Raw genomic sequence first — 12,125 nt, forward strand, 5'->3', positions numbered from 1 at the left:
AGAAGAGAGGGGAAATACTGCATAGAAGGGAAGGGGCAATGCAGGATGGGAGAAAGAGAAATAGGCAGTAGCAATGCTGAATGGAGTAGGGATGGGGAGGGAGGAAGACAGGGGCAGTGCTGCATGTCAGGGGAAGGGATACAGATAAATAGGCAATGCTGGATAATGGGGTGGGGGAGGGAAAGAGAGAAAATACATCATAGGGGGAGAGAGAAAAAGAGAGAGATGAGGTAATGCTTTATGTGCAGAGAGAGAGAGAGAGAGAGAAAAGACAGGGCAATGCTGAATGCTGCAGGTGGGAGGGGAAGGGAGAGGGATAAATATTGGATTCCAGGGTGCAAGGAGGAAGAAGATGGTGGGCAATGAAACAGAGGAAGGAGGGAAGAGAATGGGAGAGATGTTGGACATGGGGTTGGAAAGAGGGGAGGGAGAAATGTTTGACCAGCAGTAGATGGGAGTGAGGGAGAGATGCCGGATAATGGGATGGAGGGAACAGAGGGAGATATGTTGGGCCACAAGGGAGGGGGAGGACAGCAGGGAAGAGAGAGGGAGATATGCTGAGCCATGAATGGAAGGAGAGAGGAGAGAAGGGAAAGGAAGATGCTGGGGGGTGGAGTGGAAGGGAAATGTCAGGCTACTAGGGTGAGGAGGAGGGAGAGGGAGCAGATGCTGGGCTACAAGGGGAGAGTGAGGAATGATGGAGCTATGTGGAAGAGACTAAGGGGGTGGCAGCAAGATGAGCGAGAGAAGGTTAGATGAAAGATGGAGGGGAGTCGGAGGCTAGGGAAAACTGAGATGGGAAGTGAGAGCTAGAGAGTGAGAGAAAGAGATGGAAAGTTGATAGGTAGGGGAAAAGTAAAAAAATAAAAGGTGAAAGGTGAGAGGGTGAATTTTGAGTGGACAGAGAGGCAGAAAAGAAAAAAAGAGAGGAAAGAACTAAAGAATGATGTCTCGGGGGGGATAAAAGGGTTATAAGCATAATGTTAAAATAAAAATTAAATTGTTGCATTGTCATGTGCTGAAGCCAATGGCTCGTTGTTATGTTTGAGATGTTATTTCAATAAAAATTCAAAGTAAAAAAAAAAAAAAGAATGATGTCTCGGAGACAGATGTAGTGAGGGAATAGATGAAAGAGAAGAAAAGACAAATGGATAAAAGCCACTGAAAAGAGAATTAGCAGAAGACAGGCAGGGAAGCAGAAAAGAGAAACCGGAATCAACATGATGGAAAAATAAAATGTCCAAAAAACAAAAGTAGAAAAAAAGCATTTTATTTTTAATTTATTAACTGGAATATGTTAGCTTTGGGAAATATGCATTACAGAAACCTTTGCATTGTGTTCAGTAGAAAACGAAATACATCTCTATTTTAATTTCTCAAGTGTTGCAGTGTATTAATTTCCTGGGGTTACCAGTTCAGTTTTTGACTCCGTATTTTTATTTTTAATGTGTGATCCCTTATCCTGTATTTGGTGAGGGTCTGTCAGTGTGTGGCAGTAATAGTAGGTGAGGAAATCAGGGGAGCAGGGAGGAGAGGGGATTGGGGGGCTCCCTCATTTTCAGCCCTGGGCCCCAGCATTTCTAACACCAATCCTGATCCTTGCTAGTGGGGATCCCAAACCCCCTGAGGGGGCCAGAAATCCCTTCTACCAATCTCGGCAGTCAGCAGCAGCATCCTTGAGCTGCTGACACCAACAACTGAGCATACACAGGGTGGCCAGTGTCGGTAGCTAAGGGATGCTGCTACTGACTGCTAAGCTTGGTTAAAGGGAGTTATGTCTACCTTCTTCGGAGAACTCCAGCTGACAGTGCTTGAGGATCCTCCCCTGCTAAAATATTTATATTTTGGGTTAGGAGGTGCCAGAGGGAGGGGTGGAGAGTGGAGGGGATGGTGGGGGATGAAAGAAAATGGGCCCACTCAAAATTGGCTGGCTACACTACTTGTATGCAGCTCTCTATTTAATAGCTCCTGTTTATAAGTTAATACAAACTAGTATCTAATTTTTTTTCTATTTCAGGGGATTTGTTTATGCTTATGATGTTGTCATTCTAGTAAATGCTATCTTCATTGCTCTGGATGAGAGAAATCCATTAATTTCTTATGCAGAATGGGTGTTCCTTACTCTGTACATCAGTGAAATACTTCTGAAACTCTATACATATGAACCTCGAACCTTTTTTGCCAAGAACCAGTTTTGGAACTGGTAAGTGATTTTCTCTATTTCCTGCTTTTTCTTTCATTATCGCAACAGATAACCTGAGATGTGCCTTTTATCAGATAAACATGCCTTGTGTGGCTCAAGCTACCATTCTTTGTCTGTGATAAATTTGCTTAGGGGTCCTTTTACCAAGGTGTGCTAAAAGGTGACTGGATTAGCGCATGCTATGTGGAACTCTACCGCAGGATGCCTCAGTGGATCCCTCGGTAAAGAAAACCCATAAGATCAAATGTCGGTGAATAATATTGGCATTGCTGCAGTAGTGCCTATATATATTTGAAGGGATAAAAGAAAAATGGGTGGTGGCAGGGGAGATATATATTCGATAACGGAATTCAAACATGCGTGGGATAAGCATAAAGGAATCCTGTGCCGAAGGAATGGATCCTCAGGAGCTTAGTCAAGATCGGGAGGCGGGGCTGGTGGTAGGGAGGCAGGGATAGTGCTGGGAAGACTTATACGGTCTGTGCCAGAGCCAGTGGTGGGAAGCGGGACTGGTGGTTGGGAGGCGGGGATAGTGCTGGGCAGACTTGTACGGTCTGTGCCAGAGCCGGTGGTTGGGAGGCGGGGCTGGTGGTTGGGAGGCGAGGATAGAGCTGGGCAGACTTGTACGGTCTGTGCCAGAGCCAGTGGTTGGGAGGCGGGGCTGGTGGTTGGGAGGCGGGGATAGTGCTGGGCAGACTTATACGGTCTGAGCCCTGAAGAGCACAGGTACAAATCTAAGTAGGGTATACACAAAAAGTAGCACATATGAGTCATCTTGTTGGGCAGACTGGATGGACCATGCAGGTCTTTTTCTGCCGTCATCTACTATGTTACTATGATAAGAAGATAATTTAATTATTTTGCAATGGGAATCTTATAAAGACTTAAGGATTTAAATTAATTAAATTAATTAGTAAAAAGGGGGTAAACAAAATAAGAAGGGATTACTGGGAAGAGATGTTGAGGTTTAGTAAGGCATTCAAATTAGAGCAGAAAGAACAGTGACTTCAAAGGGTATGCAAATTTTCTTTTGTTTTATTTTTAAGGTTGGGGGCTGAGCAAAAGAGCATGAGAACATCAAGACAATTGGCGGGCTCCGGGCTGAGGAGAATTGATGGGCAGCAAGGAGGAAAGCTAGTTGAGGGAACTGAAGCAAGAAATTTCATCCCACCCAATCCCTCCCAAAATTTAGAAGCGTGAGAGTTGGGATTGGGATCTTGGGTAATTTTATAGTTGGGGATAGCGATGTTTAGGGATGTTAAAAGGGGTAGTTTAAGTCGCAGCTGCGGTAATTTAAATGAGAATTTTTCAAGCAGCCTTCATTTAAGGACAATGAATTTACTGGCTATATGGATTTTACAGTGTAATCTCCTTGTGTGTGAAACCGCCAGAAGAAGAAGTGAGGCCTTGACATCACCACAGGTCTCACTTTACAAGGTGGTTCAGGGAGTCAATACATTTGATGGAATAAATATGTGCAACTAGGTCGGCACTGACTAACTTTATAAAACGGTAATAAAAAAAAGTGAAGGTTGCATTGAAATATTGATAATAACATTTTTATTTGTGTTGGTTATGAATTTTTGATTGGCTAATAAAGCTGTGGCCAAAATTATTTTTCCAATTTATAAGGTTGTCATAGTATTCTTTGTTCATGTGTGTGTCAGGAACGGATGCAATGCAAGTGCCAATATTATTCTCATTTAGCGCGTGGAAGGCCTGCAGCAGCTCTACTGCGCCTTAATAAAAGGGCCACTTAGTGTAGGAGCATTTGATGTTCAAATGCTGGACTGGCTCATGGATGGCAGCAGTAATACTACAAGAATTGCGAGCCCTCTTCAAGGGAGCCAGCAGTGCCAGGTAGGCACATTGAGGGAGATTCTATATTTGATGCCTAAAAAAAAAATCTGCACGGAAATCAATGCCAAATAAGCGTATTCTATAACAGGGGTGTAGCTACTATAGGGCCACGAAGGCTTGGGCCGCCGTAGATTTGGCCCTGGACCCCCCTGCCAACGACCCTCTCAACCCTCCCTCCTGCCGCCAGCCTGCCGTCGCCATCTGCTACCTTTGCTGGTGGGGGACCCCAACCCCCGCCAGCCGAAGTCTTCTTCCTTCGTTTGGTTTCTGAGTCTGACGTGCAGGGCGTCAGACTCAGACACCAAACGAAGGAAGAAGACTTCGGCTGGTGGGAGTTGGGGTCCCCCGCCAGCAAAGGTTGAAGATGGCAACGGCGGGCAGGCGGGGGGATCGAGAAGGTCGTCGGCGGGGGGGGGGGTCAAAGTTGGTGGTGGTGGTGCTGGTGGCGGCGGGGGGTGTTGGCAATGGTGGGGGGGGTGTCGGCAATGGCGGCGGGGAGGGGGTCGGCGGTGGGGGGGGGGGCTAAAATGTGCCCCCTCACCTCAGGCTCTGGAACCCCCTCCCACCAAAGTCTGGCTACACCCCTGTTCTATAAGCAGCACCTAGATTTAGGCGCAGTCTATAGAATACACTTAGTTGATATCTCAGTGCCTAAAACTATGCTCCTCTATTAACACCAGCAAAATTGTGGTGTAAATCTCGACGTATAGATTTAGACGCATTGAGCCATATTCTATAACTAGGCGCATAAATTTCAGAACACCCATGAAATGCCCATTTCTCCACCCATAACCACGCCCCTTTCTGCCTGTTAGAAGTTAGACGCACTGCATTATAGAATGTGCTTAGTGAACTGTGCGTGTAAATTCTAATTATTGCCAATTAGTGCTCATTATTGCTTGCTACGAGCTGTTATCAATGCTGATTAGCTTGTAAAGGAGCCCTTTTACTAGGATGTGTAGGTGCCTAAACACATACAACATGTGTCAAATTAGAACTACCACCCGGCTACTGTGTGCCCCTGGCAGTAATTCTAATTTGTACGCGCGTCCAAAACACGTGGCAAAAAATAATTTCTATTTTCTACCCTGTGATGCTAACCGGGCGGTAATCAGCAGTGCACACACACACCACCCGGTTAACACGTGAGACCTTACCACTAAGTCAATGGGTAGCAGTAAGGTCTCAGGCCCAAAATGGATGTGTGCTGATTTTTATTTCGCCGCACCTCCATTTTTGGTAAAAAAAAAAAAAAAAGGCCTTATTTGCAAGTGCGCTGAAAAATGGACCTGCGTGCGTCCAATATTCGCATCTACACCACCGCAGGCCATTTTTCAGCACACCTTAGTAATCAAGAAGCTTTGATAGCAGGGAATCTGCCCCATTCAGCTGATCTACATGCTCGTCCACACAAGCCTCCAAGTCCTCCACTCTCCCTCCCAGCTCACATAAATCAACACATAGGACATCCATTCTCTCTAGAATTTCCTCCTTAGACGATTTGATCTCTTCCTGAATCTCCTCCAGGCATTTAGTTAGTTCTTTTGAGATACCCTGTTTAGCAGAAGCAGTACCTGCCTCAGTAAGGGACATGGCAGAGTCAGAATCAGAATGTGAGCCGTGAGTAAGTGGCAACACATGGCACCTCGGGGCCTTACCCGCCTGCCTTGTAGATTGGCGCTCACTCTCCTTCCTAGCAGCAGACATAGCTCCTGCACGAACAGGGATGGCCACAGTCAGATCAGACGCCGACTTGATTGAATATAATATACCCAGCTCCATGACAGCAGTATACAGGTCCCTGGAGCAGTTTTAGTGGGTGCAGTGCACTTCAGGCAGGCGGACCCAGGCCCATCCCCCCCTACCTGTTACACTTGTGCTGATAAATGTGAACCTTTCAAAACCCACCCGAAACCCACTGTACCCACATTTAGGTGCCCCCCTTCACCCCTTAGGGCTATTGTAGTGGTGTACAGTTGTGGGGACTGGGTTTGGGGGGGGGGTTGGGGGGCTCAGCACCGAAGGTAAGGGAGCTATGCACCTGGGAGCAATTTGTGAAGTCCACTGCAGTGCCCCCCAGGGTGCCCGGTTGGTGTCCTGGCATGTGAGGGGGACCAGTGCACTACGAATGCTGGCTTCTCTCATGACCAAATACCTTGGATTTGATCGTTTTTGCGATGGGCGTCCTCGGTTTCCATTATGGCCGAAAACCAGGGACGACTATCTCTAAGGTCAATGATCTCGACATTTAGGTCGACCATCTCTAAGGTCAACCTAAATGTTGAGATTTGGGCGTCCCCGACTGTATTATCGAAACGAAAGGTGGACGCCCATCTTGTTTCGATAATACAGGTTTCCCCGCCCATTCGCTGGGACGTCCTTAGAGATGGGCGCCCTTAGAGATGGTTGTCCCCGTTCGATTATGCCCCTATGCAGTGGCGTTCCTAGGGGGGCTGACACCCGGGGCGGATCACTCTCGGCGGCCATTTTGAAACGCCGAGAGCTGGACTCACCACAGGACAGGAGGATGCAGGGCAGCTAGCAGCTCCGGGCAGGAAAGAGGGGGCTCTTTCCTGCCCCGAAGAGGTACCTCTAGACCACCAGAGATAGCAGAGTAAGGGGAGGGGTGGGGGGGGAGGAGAGATGACAGGGGGAGGTGAGGGCGTGGAAGGGGCGGGACAGGGGACGAGAAAGGGGCAGCTCCCCCCAGCGAAACGACACCCCCCCCCCGGTGCATCTTTACCTGCTGGAGGGGGTGGTGCGCGTCTGTCAGCAACGCTCGTTCCCTGCTCCCTCAGCCCCGTTACAGGAAATAACCCGTTCCAGGTCCAGAGGGAGCAGAGAACGAGCGTTGCCGACAGACGCACGGCACCCCCCCAACGGCGTGCACCCGGGGCAGACCGCCCCCACCGCCCCCTTAGTACGCCACTGCCCCTATGCCATACTTTGTATTGTTATTTGAATATTTTTAGTGCTGTAATTGTCTATTGCTTATGTTTGACTTATCTTTACTATACACCACCTTGAGTGAATGCCTTCAAAAAGGCAGTAAATAAATCCTAATAAATAAATAATAGTTTGTGATCACCAGCCATAAGGTACAGAATCAGAATTTGTAGATGGTGGGGTAGGTAGATAAAAATGCTGACCAATCACTGATATATGTAGATTACACTAATGATTTTGCAAATAGACCGATCCAAAATATGCAGTTTCCTTCTTATTCATTCCATGAATTTTGTCTCTACCCTGCATCTATGATAATTTCCTATTACTTTCCTGCACCTCACAGTGTGTTTCATTTTTCACACTAGGTTTGATACTTTAATCATCATTGCAGCATTAATAGCAACACTTGTCAATGCAGGGCTAAAATCAGGTAAGAAATGTCAATAAGTGATAAAACTTTTAATATAAAATATATTTCTTTATGTAAATTCCATTAGCAGGGTACCTAAAAGAAATGCAAAAAAGGTACCTATTTTATGTTAATGTTATAAAGGCCCAAACAAACAAGTCCTTAAATCATATATATATCTTCCCTAACTAGATTATAAATATATCTATTGGACCTTCAGAAGTGTCGCATGTGAGCTACATTGCTTTCACTGAGCTTCACACACCAAAGTCATCATAGGCCCGATTGAAAATGCTCCTTAATATTCTTTTAAATTCACTATTTATTTCAAAGTTTCAAAGTAATTTCATTTTTTATGTGCGCTAGAAAATAATTTTTATTTTCCTGTGCATGGCAGAAACCGGGCGGTAATCGTCATTCTACACGCGTAGATGATTACCGCACAGTTACCGCATGAGACCTTACGGCTAAGTCAACAGGTGGCAGTAAGGTCTCAGACCCAAAATGGACACGCGCCAATTTTTATTTTGCCGCACGTCCATTTTCAGCAAAAATTTTAAAAGGCCTATTTTTACAGGCACGCTGAAAAATGGATCTGCGCACGCCCAAAACACGCGCCTACACTAGCGCAGGCCATTTTTCAGGACACCTTAGTAAAAGGACCCCTCAGAGAGCAATGATTTCATATCACAAAGTTTCATAGGATTGAAAGTACTCCACAGGCGATCTCCAGGAATCCCAACAAACCCATCCAACATATCTATATTAGCCTCAAGCATGCTAGTACTTTTCAACTGTAACCGAGACCTGTTGTGTATTCTTTTAGGGGCCCTTTTACTAGGCCGCAGCAAAAAGTAGCCTGTGGTAGTGCAAGCGGATCTTATGGGCGTGCACTAGGCCAGGTTTTACTGTGTCCTGGAAAAAAGGGCCTTCTTTTAAGGGGCCAGAAAATGGACGTGCAGCAAAGTAAAAACTAGTGTGCGTCCATTTTTGGCCTACTACTACTACTAATCATTTCTATAGCACTACTAGATATACACAGCGCTGTACACATGTTATGCAGGTAGTTTCTCTGTCCCTAGAGGGCTCACAATCTAAGTTTTGGTATCTGGGGCAATGGAGGGTTAAGGGGTCCTTTTACAAAGGCGCGCTGAAAAATGGCTTGCGGTAGTGTAGGCACGGGTTTTCGGCGCATGTAGATCCATTTTTCAGCGCGCCTGCAAAAATGCCTCTGTTTGTTTTGCAGAAAATGGATGTGCGGCAAAATCAAAATTGCCACGCATCCATTTTGCGTGAGACCTTACCGCCCACAGACCTAGTGGTAAAGAATTTGGGCGATAATGACCTATGAGTGTCAGATGCCACTTGGCGCGCATCCGCTCCTCGTGCCAGAAAATAAAAAATATTTTTCAGACTCACGTAGCAGGCGCGCCCCAAAATTGAAATTACCACAAGGGCCATGCAGTGACCGGGCGGTAACTCCAATTTGGCGTTCATTGGGCGTGCGTAGGCGCCTATGCGTCTTAGTAAAAGGGGCCCTGAGTGACTTGCCCAAGGTGACAAGGAGCTGCAGTGGGAATCAAACCCAGGTTGCCATTAGGCTACTCCGCCTGAGACCTTACCGCCACTCACTGACTTAGTGGTAAGGTCTCATGCGCTACCCAGGTGGTAGGCATGTAACGCACACTCACTGCCTTTTTCTGCCGGGTATGCACCATGCGGTAGAAAATAGAAAATATTTTTTACCACATGTTTTCAGCGGGTGCAAAATTCAGAATTACTGCCCAGGGCACGCTGTAGCTGGGCGGTAATGCCGATTTGGTGTGTGCTGGATGTGTGTAGGCCCTTACGCACCTTTGTAAAAGGGCCCCTTAGTTAATTGGTTTTATTGTATTTTTAAAGGGAATTTCTATTGTTGATATTATTTTGTTATTCTCTGGTAATTTCCAGATTCATTTCCAGATTCATTTTGGTTCTATAATCCACATAGAACCAAACTACAGTAATACCTCGGTTTTCGTTGACTTCGGTTATCGTCGGTTTCGGTTTTCATCGGTTGCCTCGGATTTCGTCGGCGTGCCCACGTGACCTCGCTGCTAATTTTGCGAAAACAAAGGGCGACCCACGCTTTCTCCTGCTCAGTGTGACGTTGTTTTTGCCCAGGATGTGTGCATGAGAGAGATTTTGAAGGGTTTGAGCCTTTCCTTGATGATTGCCTCGGTTTTCGTCGGTTTTGGATTTCGCCAATTTTTTTTCGACGGATTATCAACGAAAACCGAGGTATCACTGCATCCCCCCCTTTTACAAAGCTGCGCTAGCGGCTGTTGGTGTGGTAATGCCATCACAGCCTATTCAAAGTGAATGGGCTGTGTCGGCATTACTACGCAGCTTTGTAAAAGGGTGGGGAGTGTTATATTATAACACTTTGATTTGATTGTGGCTTTATGGCATTCTTTTCTATTTTATCTCCTTTTAATATACGTAAAGCAGTTTGACTTGTTCTGGTATATCAAATTTTAATAAATGATAATGATGTCATTGTCATATTAGTCCTCCTTAATGTATGGAAATAAATGTCAATGGATTAGCTTAATATGTTTCTTGATTATCTTTTGGGAAATACTATTCACCTTCATGAGAGCAAACATTAACGTCTGAAGATAGCCATGCATTGCATTACAATGATGATGTGAAGTGGGGAAAATGTATGTTGAGAAGGCGCTAATGAGTTTGCAGAAGTGATATGAAGTTCTAGTAGTGGGTTAAAAAACACAAATGTATATTAAATCTTCAAATATCTTAGTGCCTGGATGGTTCTGATTTTGTTTCTTAGTACCCTAATCCTAAGTTTCATGATAGTTTTTCCCGTATGGAGGCATTTACTTTTATTTGTGATGTGTGAACTGGAGTCTGTAGAGGTTCACTCTCGTCATTCACTTCAGATCTGCTTCACATGTAGTGTCCCACTTCACATTTTCTCCATGGACTAATATGTACTACGTTAGCGGAGGAGCACAAGTTGGATTCCCTTCTGTTGAATCTTTTCCATGTGAGTGATTCTGGATCCTGTGATACTTGCTGGTATAATTTGCATCATGGGATTTGTGCCATTTTAAACTTTGAGTTTGTTACGATCGTGCTTTTTACTAGTTTTCAGTTCAGATTAATTAGGAAATTATCTGCTGGAAATAAAAATGTGAAACAATAAGACCAGCAGACATTACTTCTCAAAGAGTCAGCTGAAAGCAATATTCCCCGTACTGGTCTTCTGCAACCCCAAAACCTAGAAAGAAGCATCTGCAAATGCTTTGAAAGAAGGAAAAGGCACAGATCCTGCAGTATACAATGCTGCAACGCATACCAGCAGAAGATTCAAAAACTGTGGATATGGAATTTACATGAGTAATACAGTTTAGAAGTTAGACAAGAAATCTAGCACCCCTCCAATGCCTCGCTCTTTCTAGTTAGCTTTTGACAGGGCACAGAGCTCTGCAGTCCAAGTTAACGAGTCTGCAGCTCCTATAACTGAAAACAAAAATGACAGTTTTGGTTAAGTCCCAAAAATGAATTGGACAAATCATTTAAATATCAATGCCTGTTAGACTACAGAATTGATGTTTAGATAATTCACCCTGTAATATTCACTTCCATATCATCATGCTGATCAATCCATAGACTGGTGGGTTGTGTCCATCTACCAGCAGGTGGAGATAGAGAGCAAACTTTTGCCTCCCTATATGTGGTCATGTGCTGCCAGAAACTCCTCAGTATGTTCTCTATCTCAGCAGGTGGTGGTCACACACAGCAGCAGCTCTGGCTAGGCCTCCAAGCCTAATTTTTAGGTTTTGTTGAGTGCCTGGGGTTGAGGGCTCTTCTTGAGCAAGTGCAAACCTGGTGGCGCCAGGTCCCTCCTTTTCTCCCCCCTCCCGCTGGCTCCGTTAAAAAAAAAATAAAAAAATTTTGAACGTCCTTAAAGGCGTTTATTTCGACGTTTATTTAAACGTTTATTGCAGCTACTCACTGGGACACCAGGTCGTTACAGCTCGGAGCGGAAAGCAGGTAATTTTTACCTTTTTATAGCGGGCAGGGGATTCCCCGATTGATCTCCACGTGGCCTATGGCGTCGGAGGGCGAGGGCGCAAAGAGTCGCTCCCCGGATCGCTTGTGCGCTTCTAGAGGGGATGCGGGGGTCTTAAAGTCTGATTCGCCCTTGTTGGGTGACAGTTTCGTGACCGATGAGTGTCCCGGTCCTTCCTCCGGTGTGGCGGTTTTTCCCGCCATAAATGCCCATCCCCCGCTGCTCGCCTCCGCCATCTTGGCCGGCCACGCGGCTCGGACGGCTTCTTCTTGGGCCGCCCTTGAGGTGGGAGACGTTAATGCCATGAACGCCCTTAATTTGGGCGACGGCACAAAAGCGGCTAAACTTAAGCGCCGTTCTTCCCGCGCGGCTCCTTCACGGAGTGTCGTGCCGGACGCCATTTTGGATGCGCAGCATGTCTCTCCCCCGCTCTTGCGAGCGCCGGTTGAGAGTGCGTCTAGGGCTGTAGCCCAGGCTGCGGAAGTGCACAGTCTGGGGGGTTTCTCCCCCGAGTTTGTTTTGCTGCTGCATCAGGCCTTCCTTATGCAAAACACTGCCCCTGCTCCCTCGTCTGGTAAAGAGGTTGAGGCCCCCGGAGGTAAACGCCCTCGGGTTGATTCCCAGGC

General features: G+C 46.2%; 1 protein-coding gene across 2 annotated transcripts in view; it reads left to right on the plus strand.

Annotated features, from left to right (window-relative positions):
• Nucleotides 1–12,125, plus strand: part of LOC115465454 (two pore calcium channel protein 1-like) — an 85,939-nt gene that overhangs the window by 42,608 nt on the left and 31,206 nt on the right. For both annotated transcript variants that reach the window (XM_030195922.1, XM_030195921.1), the window contains exons 11-12: nucleotides 2,018–2,203; nucleotides 7,378–7,442. In XM_030195922.1, coding sequence (XP_030051782.1) covers nucleotides 2,018–2,203; nucleotides 7,378–7,442 — 251 coding nt within the window. The remainder of the gene's footprint in view (nucleotides 1–2,017; nucleotides 2,204–7,377; nucleotides 7,443–12,125) is intronic.

Source organism: Microcaecilia unicolor, chromosome 3, assembly GCF_901765095.1.
Source record: "Microcaecilia unicolor chromosome 3, aMicUni1.1, whole genome shotgun sequence".
Classification (NCBI taxonomy): Eukaryota; Metazoa; Chordata; class Amphibia; order Gymnophiona; family Siphonopidae; genus Microcaecilia; species Microcaecilia unicolor.